The 22458-nt window shown below is 34.1% G+C and overlaps 1 protein-coding gene across 3 annotated transcripts in view; it reads right to left on the reverse strand.

The window, feature by feature from the left end:
• Window positions 1-22458, reverse strand: part of Pik3r3 (phosphoinositide-3-kinase regulatory subunit 3) — a 117969-nt gene that overhangs the window by 30289 nt on the left and 65222 nt on the right. For all 3 annotated transcript variants that reach the window (XM_078026183.1, XM_078026184.1, XM_005317982.5), the window contains exon 2: window positions 2316-2424. In XM_078026183.1, coding sequence (XP_077882309.1) covers window positions 2316-2398 — 83 coding nt within the window. In that variant the 5' untranslated portion in view covers window positions 2399-2424. The remainder of the gene's footprint in view (window positions 1-2315; window positions 2425-22458) is intronic.

Raw genomic sequence — 22458 nt, forward strand, 5'->3', positions numbered from 1 at the left:
AAATCTAACTCTTCCAGATTTCAACTACCTAGAGAGGATAGTACTTTCAGTAAGCATTCAGGGCTTTCTTAGGCAGGTCAGGGAAAACCAGCAGCTGTTTAGAAAGGTTATATTTAAGCCATAGTGGCAGCTATTTCTAAACTGAAGGGAAAATTCACTTAAGTTCACAATCTTTCAATATGATATTCTCTAATTTAAATTTATACTGACAATAAATTCTTTTTGCAGATTGGTTTAGTACTTTAAGGAATAACATTATAACAGTCAAATAAATGGCAGGACATAAAAGACCACTAAATTATAGTATAACCATATGATCTTAAAATATTAATTTAAATGGCATTAAATACAATAGACCTCTTGATTGTCTACTACAAAACTTAAAATGTTTTGATCAATTTTAATATGAAATATATACTAAGACCTATTCAAAAAAATTAAACACAGAATTACCAAATGATTCAGCAATTCCACTTCTGAGTTTATATGCAAAATAATTTAAAGGATTAAGATATTTGTACACCAGTGTTCATAGACGCATTATTCACTATAGCCAAAAGATAAAAATAATCCAAACATACATCAAGTACACATATCTAGATGAAAAGATGAATAAAAATGTGTATATATCACATTAGGATTTTATTTATTTTAACAAATATGATTCCACTTATATGCAGTACCTAGAATAGTCAAATTCATAGAAACAGAAAGCTGAATGGTGCTAAAGGCTGAAAAAGAAGAGAAAAGTGAGTAAATATTTAATAGATACAGAGTTTCAGTTGGGGAAGATTAAAAGTTATAATAATATATGATAGTGATGTTGACTAACAATGTGATTGCACTTAATGCCAGGGAACTAACTGTATGCTTAAAATGGTTAAAATGGTAAAGGTTAAAAAAAAAGAAAAAGAAGCACCACTTTGGTAGTGGGAAAGAATAGAGAAGAGAGAAGAAAGGACAAGGAAGACAGCTTCAACATGGAGTTTGATTTGCCAAAAATGGATAAGGGCTGGGGTTGTGGCTCAGTGGTAGAGTGCTTGCCTCAAATGTGTGAGGCACTGGGTTTGATTCTCAGCACTACAAATAAATAAAAAATAAAGGTTCATAAACAACTAAGATGAATAAATAAATAAAATTTTTAAAAAGATGGATAGGAATTTTTAAAGAACAAGATATATTAGATAGGAAAGACAATAGAATGAATTGGACATTACTTTCCTATGTTCATATATGAGTACACGTCCAGATCTCCACATCACATACAACCTCAGAATGGGAAGTTACACTCCATGTATGTATAATATGTCAAAATACATTCTACTTTCATGTATAATGAAAAAGAACAAATAAAAAATTTTAAATATATATATTAGAGACCCATTAAAATTTAATAAGGGAAAAAAAAACAAATAAAAGAAAAAATGTTTAAATTAAGAAATATACACACACAATACACATATTTTCCCTCAATTGGTTCATAATTATACAAAACCATATTTTACTCAAAAAACAAATCTGTCGGGGCTAGAGTTGTGGCTCACTTGCCTGGCATGTATGAGGTGCTGGGTTTGATCTCAGCATCACATATAAATAAATAAATAAAATAAAATAAAAGATCCATTTACAACTAAAAAACATTTTTAAAAAAATCTGTCCTAGAGTCTAATTTCTCAAGTGAAGTATGTGAATAGTCTGTATCAAAATCACCTAGGGAAGGTTGGTAAAATGCAGACTCCTGGGATCTATGCAACTGAGTTTTGTGCATGCAACAATTTTGGAACCATTGTCTTATAGAGAAAGTAAAGTATCTAAAAATATTTTTAGTTCTAAATCAAAGGTAACTATCCTAAATGTGTAAATTTCATTCATTCAGAAATCTATCCTCTTTATAGTATTATAAAAAATTAAGCCACACTCTTAAAGATTTTCATGTCACTTTCATGGGCAGAAATAAAGACTTTTTTTAAATGTTCTCACAATATTTAAAGTGGTAATCTGTTTAAGTGACAACAGGTAGAGTATTAAAATGTTTTAGCTACTAATTCTCAAAAATGAGTTTTTAAAAACTGCATTCAACCAGGGATAATGGCAAATGCCTGTAATCCCAGCAACTCAGGTGGCTGAGGCAGGAAGACTACAAGTTCAAGGCAGTCTCACCAATTTAGAGAGACTTTGTCTAAAAAAAAAAAAAAAAAGGAGGACTGGGGATGTAGCTCAGTGATAAGAGTGCCCCTGGTTCAATCCCCAGTACCCAACTCCCACAAAAAAAAAAAAAAAAAACCTGCATTCAACTATAGTAAAATTCTAATTACCTGGAAATATCTCCCCAGTACCATTCTGCATCCTGAAGAGAAATGGAACTGTCCTTCATTCCATTTGTAACTGCTGAAGTCATTGGCTTAGGTGGCTTTGGTGGAAGAGCTGGAAGAGAAATTAATATTGTTTTGCATATGTAAATTATTTTTTGTTTTCTAATTTCCTCAGAGCCAGCTTTTTTCTGGGTATAGACCTCAGGTGCATTTTTTTTGCACCAGGGACTGAACTGAAGGGCACTTGACCACTAAGCCACATCCCCAGCACTATTTTGTGTTTTATTTAGAGACAGGGTCTCACTGAGTTGCTTAGCTTTGAACTTGTGATCCTCCTGTTTCAGGCTCCTGAGCTGTTAGGATTTCAGGTGTGTACCACTGTACCAGGCCCCAGGTACACTTTCACCTCTGAACTATATCCCCACCCCTTTTTCATTTTATTTTGAGACAGGATCTCACTAAATTGCCCAGGCGGACCTCAAATTCAGGATCCTCCTACCTCAAGCTTCCAAATTGCTGGGATTACAAACCTGTGCCAGCAGGCCCAGCTCAAGAGCAGTTTCTTAACCAAAAAATATTACAATTGAAATAGTTAGCCTGGTGCAGCAGTGCACACCTGTAATCCCAGGGACTCAGAGGCTGAGGCAGGAGGATAACTAGTTCGAGGCCTGTCTCAGCATTTAGTGAGACCCTGACTCAAAATAAAAAAATAAAAAGGGCTGGGGAGGTAACCAGGTACTAGAGCACCCCTGGGTTCAATCCTCAATACCTGGGTAAGGGAAAATTTTTCAAACACTTTTCAATCAAATTAATGTTATCCAAAGAAGGAGTCATTTTGGAACTCTACCAATAATTGCCTGAAACGTAAAAATCTCAACATATTTACATTTTTTCTTCCTTATACAATATTAACTTTTAATTCAGTAAAACTGCATTTTTTTTCCAAAAGACAAAGTAAAGCCCCTTCCCAAACAATTCATTCAAAAGCTACTAAGTAGGGTGAGCATGGTAGCATACACCTGTAATCCCAGCAACTCCGGAAGCTGAGACAGGAGTCTCACAAGTTTCAGGTCAGTCTCAGCAACTTAGACCCTTCAGCAACTAGTGTTTCAAAATAAAAATATAAAGGGCTGTGGATGTAGCTCAGTGGTAAAGAGCCCTAGGGTTCAGTTCCCAGTTACAACAACAAAGTACCATCAAGAAACTAAAATCACAAGCAGTGGGAGAAAATTTTTGAAAATACATTTGATAATATATCTGTAAATATTTTTTGAAATACAGATAAGAAACCTCTCTAAAACACCTGAAGAATTCTTGAAACTCAATTTTAAAAATGGGCAAAGGATTTAAATAGATAATTCTCTAACTAAAAAATGATGTATAGATGGTCAACAAGCACGTGTAAAGAGGTTCAACGTAAACAGCCATCAGGGAAATGCAAAACCACAATGATACCTCTTCATACCCACTAGGATGATTTTAATAAAAAAATACAGATAATAACAAGCATGAGTAAAGATGTGAAGAAATTGGAACTCTTTTATTTATTGGAACTCTTTTATTTATTTGTTTGTTTGTTTGTTTGTTTTGTACTGGGGATTGACTCGGGCACTTGACCACTGAGCCACATCCCCAGTTCTATTTTGTATTTTATTTAGAGACAGGGTCTCACCGAGTTGCTTAGTACCTCACTTTTGCTAAGGCTGGCTTTTGAACTTGCGATCCTCCTGCCTCAGCCTCCTGAGCCACTGGGATTATAGGCATGCACCACTGTGCCCAGATGAAATTGGAACTCTTATTATACTGTTGTTGAGTATGTAAAAATGATGTAGTTTCTTGGAAAAGCAGTCTGGCAGTTTCTCAAAAGGTTAAAACAAAGAGTAACCATATGACCCACCAATTTTACTCCTATGTATATACCCTTAAAAATGAAACATACATGCACACAAATACTTGTACATGAATGTGCACAACAGCACTATTTATAACATCAAAAATGAAAATAATTCAAATGTCTATCAGCAGATGAATAAACATGATGTATATAAAATGTGTACATTAGAATATTATTTGTCAATAAGAACTGAAGTACTAATATATAATACATCATAAATAAACCTGAAAACATTATGCTAATGTTTTGAAGCCAGTCATGAAAGACCACATATTATATGATTCCATTGTCCAAAATAGACAAATCTATAAAGCTAGAAAGTAGATTAATGTTACCTAGACTAAGGAGCTAAGAGAGAATAAGAAATCACTGCTAATGTAAATAAGGTTTATTTCAGGGTAATGAAAATGTTCCAAAATTAACCAAACTCTATGAATATAATAAAAATCCTTACATTATCCTATGTGAGTGGAATATATTTTATGTGAATTATATATCAATAAAGTTGTTAGCTAGACACAGTGGAGCACACCTATAATCCTAGCTACTCAGAAGGCTGAGGTAGGAGGATTGAAAGTTTCAAGCCAGACAGAGGAACTTAGCAAGATCTTAAAAAATTTTGGCAAGATTTTAAAATTAAAAAAAAAAAGGAAAGGAAAAAGAAAAAAAAGGCTGGTAGTACAGCTCAGTGGCAGAATACTTGCCTAGCATGCACAAGGTCCTACATTTGATCCCCAGTACGAAGCCCCCACAAAAAAAAATTAAGAATCAGATTTAGGTACTTTTTAAAACCAGGAATTTATGGCAGATCTCAGCCCTCCTCATCCTCTTATCCTGGGATGTGTGCTTAAATATTATGTCTCCAGTCTATGCTGGGGCACATCTAGTTTTACAAATCAGAGGCTGTCTCTGAAGGATAGCCTGAACTTTGTAGCACTCTTCTTTTGAAGGATGATTATTTTCCCACACCTCACATAAAACTCTGGGCCTCTGTTCTCCCTTAGCTCTATTTTTCCTAAATGGACTATTGTCCCTTTCCCACACCTTAAAATTGATTTCCTTGTCTCTCTTATTATTCTATATACTCATCTACTCCCATAGCTTCAAACAATTTCTAACTTCTGGATCTTTTCAGACTAGCAATTGTCTAACAAAAGACATATCAGGCATTTATTCAATAAAATATATTTTGAGCACTTAATATGTATCAAGCACTGCCATACGTTAAACCACTGCTTCTCACATTTTAATATGTGCATAAATCTTTCAGGGGCAGGGATCCTGTTAAAATGCAGGATATGATTTGCTAGGTTTAGGATGGGGCCTGGGAGTGCATTTCTAACAAGCTCCTAGTGATGCTATTGTTGATGGAATGTCTCTTTTAGAAAGTTTCTTTGGGGTAAAGAAAAAAAAAATCATTCAAGTGGAGTACAGTAGCTAAAATATAGTAAATACATTTAGTTCTTCACTCTTTCTGTTAATCACTCCTAAACGGCAATAAAATACATTTTTAAAGGTATAAAAACAATATCAAAGAAAATAGGAAATAACAGATAATAGCAACACAACTTTAGTACAGGAAATGCAACCAGATGAATTTGACTTGGTAGAATGCAAAAAATGAAGCCCAAACCTAAATAGAGAAAATCCAAACAAAAGCAATCTGTTCATACCACTATACTCTGAAAAGACCAGGAAATGCAGGCACAATGTATCTCTGAAAAGAGGTTTCAGGATGGGGCTGAAAAACAGAAGAACTGGCTGAGGATATTGAAAGAGCAGTTAGGCCCTCAGTTTTTCTCCCCAACACTACCAAGCAACAAGGCAGCTATCCCCATTACCCTCTAGACAAAGGCTGCCTGTCAACTCACAAGTCCGAAAAAACAATGAGAAAAACTGGACTCAAGGAACAATAACTAAAGCTAAGAATAGGGGTGACCTATTTATTAACAATAGCAGAAGCTAGGAAAAGTCTACCAAACAGCAAATGCCTAAGGCCTCTTTCTTTCCCCTGTTCTCTGAACGATAAGCTCAAGTTTACACCCCAGGCAGAAGTTATGGAGATATTTTTCTTCGGGAGAAACTTACAGGATCCTAAAAAACGACTTAAAATATAGATATTTTGGAATGACCCAATGAAAAAGGTACTCATCATCTTATCATCTTTTAGCAAAAGACAAGAAGTTTTGCCTACTTGCATTGAGCTTCAAATCTGCCGTTTAGTGCATCTCATTCTTAAATAAGAACAAACCACTTTAAAAGGAAGGAAATTTTGACACATTTTATTGCATGACTGAACCTTGAAGACATTACGCTAAGTAAAATAAGGCAGCCATAAAAAGCAAAATATATGATTCTTCTTACATGAGGCTCTCCAAGTAGATGAATTCATAGAGACATAAAGCAATGGCACTTGTGAGGGACTTACAGGAGCAGGGATAGAAATGTTAAATGGATACAGAATTTCAAATGGGGAAGATGAAAACGTTCTGGAGAAGGATGGTAATGATAGTTACACGATGTGAATCTACTTAATGCCACAGATCTTACATGTTTAAAAATTGTTAAAATGGTAAATTTTGTTATGTACAGTTACAACAATATTATTAAAAAAATGTTTTAAATACCAGACATTTGAGGAAAACAAAAAAGAAAAAGAAAAGGTATTATAGAGTAAACAGTCAAGGAGAAGAAAACCTCACAAATACACAAAAATGGTATAACAATCTCAGATATATAAAAGGAATACTACATCTATGAAACACACACAAAGTCTATAATGAATTACATTCAAAGAATAAGAGCACTTAATATATTCAAGTTATGGCAAATTAAAAAAACTCAATTGCCAAGCTGGCAGATAAAGTGGAAATCTCTCGGGAAGTGGAACAAAAAAGAAAGTAATAAAAAACAGGAGAATCATCCTAGAAAAATCCAATACTAAACTAACAAAGGAGTTATAGAAAACAGGGAGCAAAACATTTAGGATAAATAAGGAAAAATTTTTCAGAGCTGAAAAACATACATTTTTATAATTAAAATGCCCACAGAGTAGGCCACACAATTAATAAAAAAGACCCAAAACAGGGGCTGGGGTTGTGGCTTAGCGGTAGAGTGCTTGCCTAGGTTTGAGGCCCTAGGTTCAATCCTCAGAGCAACATATAAATAAATAAATGAATAAAATAAAGGTATTGTGTCCATCTACAACTAAAAAAATAAATATTAAAAAAAAAGTATATCCCTGTAAAATTTCACAACATGAAGGAAAAAGAAAAGGCCTTGGGATTACAGGCATGCAGCACCAGGCCCAGCTAGCCTAATTTTACTATAAACCTTGTGGTACTCTTTCTGAACTATAAACTCATATTGCTTTGCTAAACATCAAAATTAAATTAAAAGAAACCTCTGATTTATTCTAAGTCTACCACTTAAACCAGAGTTAGTAAATCATCTCACCTCTCTAAGCCTTAGAAATGGTATGTTGAAACCAATAGGTTAGGAAATTCTGATTTTTATGTTTTCAGAAATTTTGTAAGCTATTGTCATTAAAAACTAAATCAGGGCTGGGGATATAGCACAATAGTAGAACGCTTGCCCAGCATGTGTGAGGCACTAGGTTCGATCCTCAGCACCACATAAAAATAAGTAAAATAAAATACCCCCACAATTCTTTCACTTCATTGAGATGTCCATTACTCATTATTTACTTTTTATTCTGGCTGGTATTTATTTTTATTATATGCTGGTATTTATTCATCTCTTTTGCCTGTCTTATTCTCCCAACTGCACCTGCCTGCCAAGATCCCAAACATATAGATCATTTTCATACTTCTTCCACTCTCTCACTAACTGGGGAGTTATACCATCTTCAATTTGGTTTCACTAGTAGTAGTCTCCAACCATAAGTGGACCCTCAACACAATCCACAATCTTTCCCTAATTTTTTACTCTCCCCATTCTTCATTATGGCTACTTCAAATCTCTGCCTTTTCAAACATCATTTTATACTTTCTTAACTCATCTTTGGCAGACCCAGCTCATATCCTATGAAATATAGTGTGAGCAGAGTTACTTCAGTTTCCTGTCATTCATCTATAAATATATGTGCATCTACTCCCATTTTTTCCTTAATATCTAAATTAGTCACTCTAACAATGTTCTAGATCTCATTTCCTTTCCACCAGAGGGACTATAGTCCTCTAGCACCCTATGATTTTTAGTCTCTCCTGCTTTACTGGAAACTTTCCCAAAAGCTTATAAATATGCTCAAATCACTCAAATGTAGTCCTCTAAGACAAGTGATTCTTTGGGGTTATAAACTCCTTTTGAGAACTGATGAAAAAAAGCTTTAAGTCTTCTTTCAAAAAAAATTGCTTATACACAAAAATGAGCATATAACATGTAATTCTGGAGAAGTCTACAAATCTCAGGTTAAGAATACATACCTCACCCATTTCCTTCATACCCAAGCTTTTTGCAAAGAGCTAAACATTGCCTCTTTGCACTTGAATTCCCTCCTGAGTACATCACAATCTTGCCTCCCAACTCCAACCTCAACTCTTGCCAAGGTCACTGACCATGTTGCTAAATTCAGTAGATATTTTTCAATCATTATCTGTGATATTTGATACTGAAATACTCTCTTTACTCAGTATCTGAGACCCTATACTTTTAAAAAATATTTTTTAGTTATAGATGGACATAATACCTTTATTTTATTTATTTACTTTTATGTGGTGCTGAAGATCGAACCCAGTGCCTCACACATGCTAGGCAAGTGCTCCACCACTGAGCTGCAACCCCAGCCTGACGGTAAATTCTTTATAGTTTTTCTACTTCTGGTCATTCTTTCACAAGCTGCTTTCCCCAGGCTAGTTGGAGTATCATCAGGAATTTATCTTGACTTCCTCTTACCCTCCACTCTACACTAAACCCATAACAAACTAGCAATCCACAGGGCTGATTTTAGTGGTCATAACTGTACTGTTCTGACTTTAAAATAGGTACTGTTTCCCCACACCCAGAGTGTTTTGATTTACCAAAATTCAAAAATTGGAAAATTCTGCTGGACAGAGTGGTACAATCCAAGAGACTCAGAAGGCTGAGGATCTTGAGTTCAAAGTTAGCCTCAGCAACTTAATGAGACCCTGTCTTAAAAAAAAAAAAAGCTAGGGATGTGGCTCAGGGTTAAATTCAATCCCTGGTACCAAAAAAAAAAAAAAAAGGGGGGGGGGATTCCATATTGAAATCCTCATCTCTGGCTTTTTGGCTTTTCTTTCCAAAAATTTGGCTGGGCAAGGTGGTGGTGCACAACTAGAATCCCAAATACTCTTGAGATGAAGACAGGAAAATCACAAGTTCAAGGCCAACATGCCCAATTTAACAAGACCCTGTCTCAAAATAAAAAGGGCTGGGGATGTAGCTCAGTGGCAAAGTAAAGTACCTTGAATTCAACCCCAAAACCACACACATACAAACCTGGGAGATCAGGATAATCTGAGCTCATACTGCCATAAGGCAATAATTACTCCCTATGGTTTCCCAGACACCTACAGCTAAGTATCAGTTGCCATTTTCATTTTGTTGGTATAGCATTTTTTAAAAATATCCAGCCTATTTCACGGTCTTCCATATAAACTTGGAACACTACATTCTGTACATTTTTCTGAGGTAATTTCATGCTGCAGACTTCCAAATTTTATTAGTCACCCAATTCCCACAGGGCTAATTTGTACATGTAATTCATGCTTCAATATCTTTTTAGGAAACCCTCTTATTTATTCCCTCCCCCAGCAAGACTGAAGTGCCCCCATTTGATTTTTTTATTTTTTTATTTTTTAGTTGTAGATGGACACAATGCCTTTATTTTATTTATTTATTTTTATGTGGTGCTGAGACTCAAACCCAGTGCCTCACATGTACTAGGCAAGTGCTCTACCACTGAGCCATAACCCAAGCTCCTATTTGATTCTTTTAAAAGATATTTTTAGTTGTAGATGGAAATAACTTTATTTTTTTAATGTAGTGCTATGGATCAAACCCAGTGCTCTCACACATGCTAGGCAAGCACTCTACCACTCAGCCACAACCACAGCCCTGCCCCCATTTGATATTATAAGCATTACCTGCTTACCCCTACTGTCATACTTCCCAGTCTGTATGAAAATAATATCCAATTTTGTCTACATCCTCTACCAAACCACCAGCTCCTAGTAAGCAATGTATACTATACTAGGTACTGTAACCTCAGCACCTAATATAGTACCTAATACGTGACAGAATCTCTTTAAATATTTTGTTGAGTTAGTAATGAAACTCCTGAATATACTTACCCATCTTAAGCTTATCAAAGCAAATAACATTGTCATACCAGTTTTAGTAAAAAGATTGCCATAAATACTCCTCCCTAGTAAGGGCACATAATAACTAATATTTATGCTTACTTTTATGTCAGGCACTGTTGTAAATGCTTTATATATATTATCTAATCTAATCCTCACAACAACCTTATAAAATAGATACTGTTATAACTATGTTACAAACAGAAAATCAAGGCACAAAGAAGCAAATAAGCTAATAATAATAAATAAAGTTAGCTTTTGTCCACCCTCTAAAGGCTAAAGCTATAAAAGGAACCAGCAGTCTTGTTTTGCTCCCAGAGGCTGTCCTTTTAACCACTTCTCAGATTGTCTCTCACTTGTACAGAAACGGATGATCCTTTTCTAAGAAAAAAGATAAATGTTTGAGAAGATTCTTTTGAATGAAATTAGTCATAAGTCAACATCCCAAAGAAATGAAATAATTAGGGAAATGTTCAAGCATGAATATCATAATGAGTTTTGATACTGCAAGCATGCCATGAGCAATTCTTATCTGAATGGAAAGTAAAACCTTACATGAAATGCTGTATATATGCATATTCAACATATACTTTTAGATTAATTTGGAAACCTTTAGTTTAAAATAAACATTATCCAATAAATTCTTCCAAGTAATAGAGAATACTGCTTTAAAGCAGCCTTATTAAATTGTAACAACTAGGAAAACTGAAAATTCAAATTGATTGAACTGGGTATTCTAAGAAAAGAAATTTGTGCTTAGAATGTAACAAATTCTAGGGGCTGGAGTTGTGGCTGGGAGGTAGAGTCCTTCCTTGCCTGGCATGTATGAGGCCTGGGTTTGATCCTCAGCACCACATATAAATAAATAAATAAAAGATAAGATCCATTTACAACTTAAAAAAAAAAAAAAGAATGTAATTAATTCTATAACAATAGGCAAAAGTACTAGTCCTTTAATCAGGGACCTGGGTTCTAGTCCTGGATTTGTCAGAACCAACTAAGTAAAGCTTTGGAACAAATGGTACTTTTTGTTTTAGTTGGGGTTTTTGTGAATATTAATAATCCATCTCCCTTTCTTTGGTAATAGTATCCCAACTTCTTCAGGTAGATTCATCTTCCCCCATGTACACATCTCAGCAAATCCAAGTTTCCTTCTATTCCCTGATCCAAGAGATGAGAGCACAATCTAAATGCAAATTGGATCTTTTCTATGGGACTTTGAATTCTGAGCAAAATGATGCAAATGACAGAGCAAGACTCAGAGTTCTAGCTAGAGCAATTAGGCAAGAAAAGGCATCCAAAATGGAAAGGAAAAAGTAAAACAATATTTGCAGATGATATGATCCTATATATAGAAAAATCTCAATGAACAAAAATAAAACAAACACTACTACAGCTAATAAACAAAGCTGTAGAGCTTCTTTGCCCCTCTCAGCCTTCACAGAATTGAAGAGTTGAGGAATTCTCTGAACAAGCTTTTTCATGGCAGGTTCGATCTTCTATCCAGACCAATAAAACTTTCTCTATACCAAAAATAAGGTTGTTTGCTTTCTTATCATTCATATGTTCAGTGGAGCAGCCCTTTAATTTTCTTCAACAACTTTCTTTTCCTTTGCATTCACAACTTGGCTAACTATTTGGTACAAGAAGCCTAGATTCTGGCCTATCTCAGCTTTCTTAACATGCCTTCCTCACTAAATGTAATCATTTCTAGAATCTGATTCAAATTGAGAGACATGTGACTCTTCCTTTTACTTGAACATTTAAAGGCCATTGCAGGGTTATTTATTAGCCCAATTTTAATATGGTTGTGTTTCCAGGAATAGGGAGGCCCAAGAAGAGGAAGAAAGATGGGGAATGGAAGGACAGTGAAGCAGTCAAAACACACAAAACATGTATCAATTAAGTTCAGTTTTATATAGGCAAGCTTTGTGATGCCCCAAAATAATTTTAACAGGGCTGAGCCGATAGACAGCTCAGTGCAAGAGTGTCCTTGGGTTAAATCCCCAGTATAACAACAACAACAACAAAAGGGTTGGATACAGAGGGAGAATAATTTTTTCAACATATGAGATTGGAATAACTGTATATCCATATGTAAAAGAAATAAATTTTACCTATGTACAGAAATTACATCAAACTGAATCAAAGATCTAAATGTAATAGAACTATAAATCTTTTAAAGAAAATATAGAGGGGAAATCTTTGTGATTTTAAATTTGACAATAATTTCTTGGATTTGACACCAAAAGCACAGATAATAGAAGAAAAAGTAAACTGAACTTTATCAAATTTAAAAATGTATGTATCAAAAGACATTATCAAAATAGAATCGGGCTGGGTGTTAAGAAAAAGAACTTTAAAAACACTAAAAAGAGGCTGAGGTTGTAGCTCAGTGCAGAGTGCTTGCCTCACATGCATGAGGCCTTGGGTTCGATGCTCAGCACCACATAAAATAAATAAATAAAAATAAAAATAGATATTGTGTCCAACTTAAAAAAAGAAGTAAAAAGAGAATCAACAGAATGTGAAAAAAATATGTGCAAATCATATGTTTAATAAAGGTTTACTATCCAGAAAATATAAAGAACTTCTACAATTAAAAAAAATTCAAATCTGGCAAAGGACTTGAACAGACATTATCTAAAGAAGATATACAAATGGACAATAAGTACATGAAAAGATGTTCAACATCACTAGTCTTTAGGGAAATGTAAAATGAAACCATGAGTTACTACTTCATACCCATTAGAATTAAGTTCCGTTTTATATAGGCATTAGAAAGGCTATTATCAAAATAATGGAAAATAACAAGTGTTGGTGAGGATCTGGTGAATTAGAATGCTTGTGCATTACTGGTAGAAATGTAAAATGGTGCAACTTCTGTGGAAAACAGTTTAGTTATTCCTTAAAACATTAAACATAAAATTACCATATAGTATAGCAATTTTACTTACAGCTGTATATTCTAAAGAACTGAAAGCAGGAACTCAAACAAAAAACTGTATTCCAATGTTCACAAACTTATTCACAATAGCCAAAAGCTGGAAACAACCCAAATGTCAGAAGAGAGAAAATGTGCCATATATATATAAATGAATTATTATTCAGCTTAAGAAGGAATGATATTCTGATACAGACTACACATTCATGAACCTTCAAAACATTAAGATAAGGTAAATAAGCCAAACACAAAGATTTGTATGATTCTGCCAGGGGTGCACGCCTGTAATCCCAGTGGCTGGGGAGGCTGAGGCAAGAGGATTGAGAATTCAAAGCTAGCCTCAGCATAAGCAAGGCACTAAGAAACTCAGTGAGTCTCTGTCTCTAAATAAAATACAAAAATAGGGCTGGGGATGTGGCTCAGTGGTGCCACTGAGTTCAATCCCCGGTACCCAAAAATAAATAAATAAATGCAAATAAAAAGGGCTAGGGGTGTAGTTCAGTAGGTAGAGTACCCCTGGGTTCAATCCACAAAGGGAAAGAAGGAAGGAAGGAAAAAAAAGAAAAATGTAAAGTAATACCACTCTTTTTACTAAGTAGGTTTTGGAAATTAATTTTTCCTTAAAAATATTATTTATGAGTCTAGGATGTAGTTCAGTGGTAAACCACTTGCCTCCCAAGCATTAAGATGAGCCACATCCCTAGGCCTTTTTATTTTGAGAGAGGGACTTACGAAATTGCCCAGGCTTCCAACTTTCAAGAATTTCTGGCCTCAGACTCCCAAATTGATGGGATTATAAACAATTGTCAACATGACAGCTCCTTTTACTTACTTTGAGACAGGGTCTTGCTAAATTGTAAACTGGCTTCTGATCCTCCTGCCTCATCCCTGAGTCACTGGGATTACAAGGTAGATGCTGCCATCCCACAGATTTTTGTCAGTTTTAATTTCTATAATAGTTCATATCAATAATATAACTCACACAACTCAAATAATCTAAAACTCTTTAGTCTCTGATAATGTTTAACAGTGTAAAGTGTTCTCAAAACAAAAAAAGTTATAAAGCTCAGTGTGTATGTAGCTCAGCAGTAAAGCACTTGCTTAGCATGAACAGGATTCTGGGTCCCACCATTAGCACAGAGAGGATTGAGAATCATTGATCTACTCTGACCTATATTTCAGAAAGAGATTTTTTCCCCCTTTTCATTATTGTCTCTTTTTCCAGGTACAAAATGGGTTTTTGGTACAGGCTAACTTATACCCTGAAAAAATGAGAGCTAAAATGAAGAAGAGGCTCATATCCTGATCCTATAATCTACTCCAAAAGCCCTATTTGTTAAAGAACAAAACACTGCTAAGCAAATGTAACATAATAGGCACCAAAAATATTTATTATCCATTCACAGGATATTTCAGTTATCTCTAAACCAAATTTAACTAACATATGCAGAACTATAATTAAAAACATAAAATTAATCATTCCTGTATTACGAAAAGAATCTCCTGTATTTTTAGCTTAGCTGGCTATGTTGGTTGTTTAATGTTACATATTACTTATTTAAGTTACTTATTTGAAGCAATTAACTAAAAAATATAGGAATTTGCAATGCTCCCTTTATATTTTCCATTCTCAACCCATTTTTTAATTATTTTAATTTATTTTTGTACTGGGGATTAAACTCAATGGCACTTAACCACTGAGCTACATACAACAGTTCTTTTTATTTCTTATTTTGAGTCAGGATCTTACTAAGTTGCTTAGAGTCTTGCTAAATTGGTAAGGCTGGCTTTGAACTTGCAATCCTCCTGCCTCAGCCTCCCAAGACACTGGGATTATAGGCATGCTCCATCACACCCAGCTCAACTCATTTTATTTAACATATATTTTTTTAGTTGTTGATGGGCCTTTATTTTGTTCATTTATTCATATGCGGTGCTGAGAATCAAACCCAGTGCCTCACACATGCAAGGCAAGTACGCTACCACCGAGCTACAACCCCAGCCCTCAACTCATTTTTTTATTAACATTTACTCTCCAAATAATAAATCCTTTCTTCTACAGATATCCTTGATGTGAAAACTCTCAGCTTAAGAAAAATGTTTCATTCACATAATCACTTGCTGTATCATACTGAGGATACTTAAATACTAAGAACATAAAAAGATTATCTTGTTAAACATTATCAAAGGCAAATGGTGCTATCAAAGAGAAGTACACAAAAACCTGAAATAGTTCATCAGATGATAAATTCTGACTACCTAAATAGAAAGTTTTACCCACAATAATATAACTGACCACATCAGTAGAAAGGTATTCTTGGGCTGGGGATGTGGCACAAGTGGTAGCGCGCTCGCCTGGCACGCGTGTGGCCCGGGTTCGATCCTTAGCACCACATACAAACAAAGATGTTGTGTCCACCGGAAACTAAAAAATAAATATTAAAAAATTCTCTCTCTCTCTCTCTAAAAAAAAAAAGAAAGAAAGAAAGGTATTCTCAATTTCTGAAAACCATTTTTTTTAGTTGTACATGGACACATACCTTTATTTTATTTATTTATTTTTAGTGTGGTGCTGAGGATCAAACCCACTGTCTCACACATGCTAGGCAAGCACTCTATCGCTGAGCTACAACCCCAGCTCTCAATTTTTTGAAACCTTAAACCAGCTTTTACTTATTATTATCAAGGAACCAAGGAACAAGAAAAAGAATTCCAGTACATAATTTATGAATAAGTATACTCAAAATGCAGAATAAAATAACTTCTAAAATAATTTCCTAAAGCTCAAAAATTTATTTCCTTTTAGAGGAATAGAAATATAACACGTTAGAACTACTCAGGATGTTAGTGATATAATCATAGATGTAGCAACATACTTAGAAAAAAATGACTGGCTCATTAAGCTACCCAAGGGGAAAAGAAACAACTACCTTCAGGGAAAAGAGAAAAATGTTATTTTAATTTTTAAAATCTCAATTTTTTTAAAGCCTAAAAATAAAGTCATGGAAACAGAGGAGAAAGAAAAAGCTTTTCATCTTTCTAAGATAGAAAAAATGGATAGCTTTTATCAACTTCTTTTAAAAAAAAAAAAGATAATGATTAAACAAAATTTCTCCCCAGCATCAGTGAACTGCCACATTCAAATCCAGACTTCACTGACTATTTGGCATGCAACACTGAATTACGAACAGTTTTGCTCATGCATGGATAAATGCGATTTTTCCTCACTGGAATGATTTCTCTGTAGCATGCTCATTAGTAATACACTAACCCTTTCCTATGCCCCAACAACCAATCTGCTTTGTGAGCTAAATCCCAATCCCAAATCAGATGTTGTTGGCAAAACTAATCTCTGAAAGAAAACAGTATAACAGCCAATCATTACACAGAATCTGGATCGTATGTTACTGACGTTGAGACAGAAAACTGAAGTTTCCAGCAAGTAGTTTCAGTTGAACTTCTTGTCCCAGAAAAATTAAAGTTATAATTTTATCTTTGGAGATACATGCATTTTCTTTAAATTATAATATTGATTTTTCTTTGAAAACATAATTGTCTTCGTTTTTTTTTTAATTTTTATTTTTGTAGACATGTATGGACAACATGCCTTTATTTATTTATTTTTATGTGGTGCTGAGAATCGAATCCAGTGCCTCACACATGCTAGGCAAGCGCTCTGCCACTGAGCTATAGCCCAGCCCAAAAACATAACTTTCTAAAAGACTGTTTCACAACCAAAATAAACAATGATTTCAACAATTAGAGGAAAAACTTCAATTAATTTAAAGTTAAAATATGGGTGGGGGTTGTGGCTCAATGTCAGAGCTCTTGCCTAACATGTAGGAGGCACTGGATTTGATCCCCAGCACAGCAAAACCAAAATAGTTAACAATAAAGTTATTTAGATTGAATTACTAATAGATTTTTCTCTCCCTCTGTACAAGCTACAGTTCCTTCAGATTTCAATTTTTTTTTTCATTCCTCTCACCCCCCCCCACCCAGTACTGGGAATTGAACACAGGGGCACTCTAATTACATTTCTAGTCCTTTTATTTTTTATTTCAAGACAGAGACTTGCTAAGTTACCCAGGCTGGCCTCAAACTTCTGATCCTTCTGTCTCAGTCTCTGAAGGTGCATTGTTATAGGAGTACACCACTGTACCAGACTCAATTCATTTTGATACTGTATTTTTGCCCGCCCACTCATCTGACAATTATAATTAGGCTAAACAGCTTCTTCTGTTAAAGTTAACAGTCTTAAGACTCCAAAAATATCAATACTGTGACTAATAATTTCCTCCCGATAGCAATGAATTAATTATATGTCAATTAATATATCTTGAATGACTTCTCCAGTTGAGAGTACAAGATGATTAAACATGATATATTTTATACTTACTATACTCAAATAAACAGAATATTGTTTCTTAGCATTGATTACAAACACACAGATGGAACTTTTTTCCCCTAAATACATCCTTTTCACAGATAGCTGATCATTGATAAATGAAAATTACTGGTCTAATGTAAAAATCCCCTGGCTTAGCCATACCTAGCAATGCAACTTTAAACAATCCTCTCAAACTCCTTCTCTACTTAACTACCTAATGATTGTAACTACACTGTCTCTCCCATCTCTAGTTTTTACGGTCTTTTGTATCTGGCCATTAGAGAGATATAATATCCTCAACAGATTTCACTGGAATATCAGATATTTCATTAATACTTTGCTGGGGTACTAAGGGTCATTCCCAACTGGTAAGCTAAATTCAATTATGAATATCACAAGGTATTTACATGTGAAGTGGCACACACCTATAATCCTGAACCCCGCTTCTTGGGAGGCTAAGGCAGAAGGATCCTAAATTCAAAGTCAGCCTGGATAACTCAGCAAAACCTTGTCTCAAAATAAAATTTTTAAAAAGGGGAAGGATAGGTTGGAGACGTAGTTCAGAGATAGAGTGCTTGCCTAATTTGTGGAAGGCTGTCAATTCAATTCCCAGTATCACAAAAAATAATAAAAATAAGAACAAAAAAACAGCATTAATATATTTTAAAAGTCAATAGTCAATAACAAAACTGAAGCTAAGTACGATTAGACATACAAGGGAAAGGAGGTAGCAAAAAAATGTATGAAACACTTCTCAATTCATTTCATAAGACCAATATTTTTGATACCAAAGGCAGAAAAAGACAACATAAAGAGAAGCAAACTAAAGACCAATAACCCTATGAACACAGACACAAAAATCCTCAACAAATACTATCAAATTAATTCCAACAATATATAAAAAGGATTATATATCATAAGCAATTGATATTTATTCTAGGAATTCAAAGTTGGATCAATAAACAAAAATCAATCAAGGCAATAAATCATATTAATGGAAGAAAGGGCAAAAACCTCATGATCATCTCAATAGATGCAGAAGAAGTATTTAAAAAATTAAACACCATTTCATGGTAAAAAAAAAAATACTCAAAAACTAGGACAGAAGGAAATTTCCTCCACCTGCTGAAGAACTTCTATAAAAATCCTACAGCCAATATCATATTTACTAATAAAAAAAACTAAATATTTTTCCCTATGATCAGGAACAACACAAGGATATTCACCACTTTAATCAACACTATTCTTGAGTTCTAGCCAGAGCAATTAGTGAAATGAAATAAGTAAAAGGCATCCAGATTGAAAAGAAGACCGTCTCTATTTCCATACAGAAAATCCTAAAAACACACAAGAAGGTATTACAATAAAGGAGTTCAGCAAGATTATAGGATATGAAATCAATATACAAAAATAAATAGTATTTTTACACATGGACAATGAACAATCCAAAATTGAATTGAAGAGAATAACTCCATTTGCAATAGTGTCATAAAGAATAAAATACTGGACTGGGGTTGTGGCTCAGTGGTACAGCATTCACCTAGCACATGTGAAGCATTGAGTTCAGCCCTCAGCACTATAAAAAGAAATAAAGCAAAGGTATTGTGTCCATCTACAACTAAAAAAAAAAAGAATTTATAGAAAAGGAATAAAATGCTGAATAGACATTTCTGTGAAAAAGATACACAAATATCCAATAAGCAAAATGCTCAACCTCATTTGTCATCAGGGAAATGTGAATCAAAACCACAGTGAGATATCACTACATACTAAGAAAGCTAAATCAAAACGACAGATAATAACAAGTGTTGATAACAAGGACAAAATGAAACCCTCATATGTTGCTGTCAGGGATATAAAGTATTACCTAGCAATTCCACTCCTAGGTATACACCCAAAGGAAATGAAGACATATGTCCAATTAAAAATTTGTACATGAATGTTCAAAGCATTATTATTCAAATTAGCTCCACATTATAGGTAAAGAAAATGAGGTATAGTAAGTAGGACTTGTTCAGGGTCACAAATTTGGTAAATGACAGAAAGATAGCTATTATAATATTTATTGAATACTGACATAATATTTATTGAATATTGATAACTATTATAATATTTATTTATGTTCAGCATTATTTTATCTATTCAGTCTTAGATATTTTCCTTAAATATTTTCATTTTATAGTTAAAAAACAGACTCAGTGAACAATAATAATAAAAGTGATTAATAACTAAATATCAAAAGAGTCATTGCCAACAAGTGCCATATAGAAGTTCAAGAGAAAGGGATTATGGTGGCTTGGGTAAAGAGAGTTTGGAGACAACAATATTTGAACTTGGAACCTGAAGAATAGGTAGGATAATATTTTTTGTTTCTTTGATTTATTCTTTCCATATTTTTTTAAAAAAAGGTATTTGTAAGAGTTTCACATTGCGTGTTTCTGGGTTTTTTACTTTGATATAAAAAAAATTCCTCCTTAATTTTAATTAAAATACCAAGGTTATCTATGGATATTTAAAGGGGCCCAAGATAATTTTCTGACCTCTGGTATATGATTTAAAACTGCTTAGGAAATTGGAGCTTCCAATTAACTCTATAAGTTGAGTATGAACTCCTCCATAGGTCTTCTAGCCAGGCATGGTTGCACATACCTATAATTCCAACTACTTAGGAGGTTGAGGCAGATAGATCCCAGGTTGCCAACTTCCCGAAATTAACAAGACTCTATCTCAAAATAAAAAATAAAATGGACTGGGGATGTAATTCAGTGGTACAGCACTCTTGGGTTCAATCCCCAGTACCAAAAAAAAAAATTTATAAAGGTCTTCTAGAATAGATTTCAAGCATAGGTTCCTATCAATTATCCATCCATCTATTATCTAAAGTTCTTTTCCTTCAGACAGACATTTATATTCAGTTATTATTTTTACTATGGTTAATAGAAGAAAATGGAATTTGAAACAATTAAAAGCCACTGAGGGTAGAATTCTTGCCTAGCATTTGGGAGACTCTGTGTTTGATTCCTAGCAGTGCCCCCCATACACACACACACCCAGCCCCCTAAAAAAGAAAAAAAACTTGTTGAAACCAAGAATTTAGTTCTTTAATGCTGAAATGAAATAAACAAAATCAGAGCTTTTTAAGGGACAGTCTTTTTCGTTTATCATTTTCTTCAGTATTAACACTTTCATTCTTATTTTGTTGCAAGAAACTTTTAGATATGAAACATTTTGCATTAAGGAATATTCAAGAATATATCAGAATGGATTTAATAAGAATGACTACATTTTACACAAAGTTACAGTAGGGATTGCCATATGTGAATTTATTACTCATTAGTTTTTATATTTCAAGATGCTTATAATTGTCATCTGTAAATTAATTTCTACAAGAACTAGTCATCATTCTAATCTGTTTCATTTGTAGGTAAGTTCCTATTTAATGGGTTATGACTTCAAGTGGGTATCTGATACTTTTTGATTGGATCTGATAACTATGAAGAATTAAATATAAAAATTTTTAATGAGCTGTTGATAAGATAGCTTCTGAAAATCTGCACCCATTAAACAACTATTCATCTTTAGTCCCATCCCTCAATCCTAGGTAACCACCATTTATTTTGTTTTTATGAATTCAACTAACCACTTTAAATATCTTAAAAGTGAAATATAGTATTTGACTTTTTTAACTGATACATAAAAATATAAAAAATAGAACATACTTGTGAGGTGCCATGTGAAGTTTGACACATGTATATACTGCATGATAGTAAAGTCAGGTTAAACATATATATCTCCTCAAATATATATCATTCCTTTATAATAAAAACATTCAGAATCTTTTCTTCTAGCTTTTTGAAGTATACAGTACCCTACTATTGTCACCCTACTATGCGACAGTACACCAGAACTACTTACTCTTATCTAACCATTAGTACTCATTGACCAACCTCTCCTCAAGCCTGTCTCCTACTCTTCCATGATGCCAGTAGCCACCATTCTACTCAGCTTCTATAAAATCAAGTTTATATACTGCACATGAGTGAGATCATGTGGTATTTGTCTTTCTGTGAATGATTTATTTCACTTAACATTTTTCCATTTCCATCTATGCTGTCACAAATGACAAAACTTCATTCTAGTTAGAGTAGTCTTTTGATATATGTACAACATTTTCTTCATCAATTTATCAGTTGTTGGATACTTAAGCTGCTGCTATTTCTTGACTCTTTTGAATAATGCTGCAGTAAACATGGAGTGTAGACAGCTCTTCAACACGCTGATTTCATTTCCTTTGGATATATATCCAATAGTGGGACTGCTGGATCATGGGGGATTCTATTTTTAATTTTCTGAGTAACCTTCACACTGTTTTCCATAATGACTATACTAATTTACATTTCTACCAGCAGTGTTCAAGCTACAACCTTGCCAGCACTTCTTATCCTTTTTCTCTTGAGTGTGTATGTGTGTACACATGTAAGTATGTGTAGGCATATGTGATGCTAAGTATCAATCAAACCCAAGGCCTAATATATGTCCATGCATCTACCACTGAGCTATATCCCCAGCCTCATCTT

The sequence above is a fragment of the Ictidomys tridecemlineatus genome, chromosome 11 (assembly GCF_052094955.1).
Source record: "Ictidomys tridecemlineatus isolate mIctTri1 chromosome 11, mIctTri1.hap1, whole genome shotgun sequence".
NCBI classification, from domain to species: Eukaryota; Metazoa; Chordata; class Mammalia; order Rodentia; family Sciuridae; genus Ictidomys; species Ictidomys tridecemlineatus.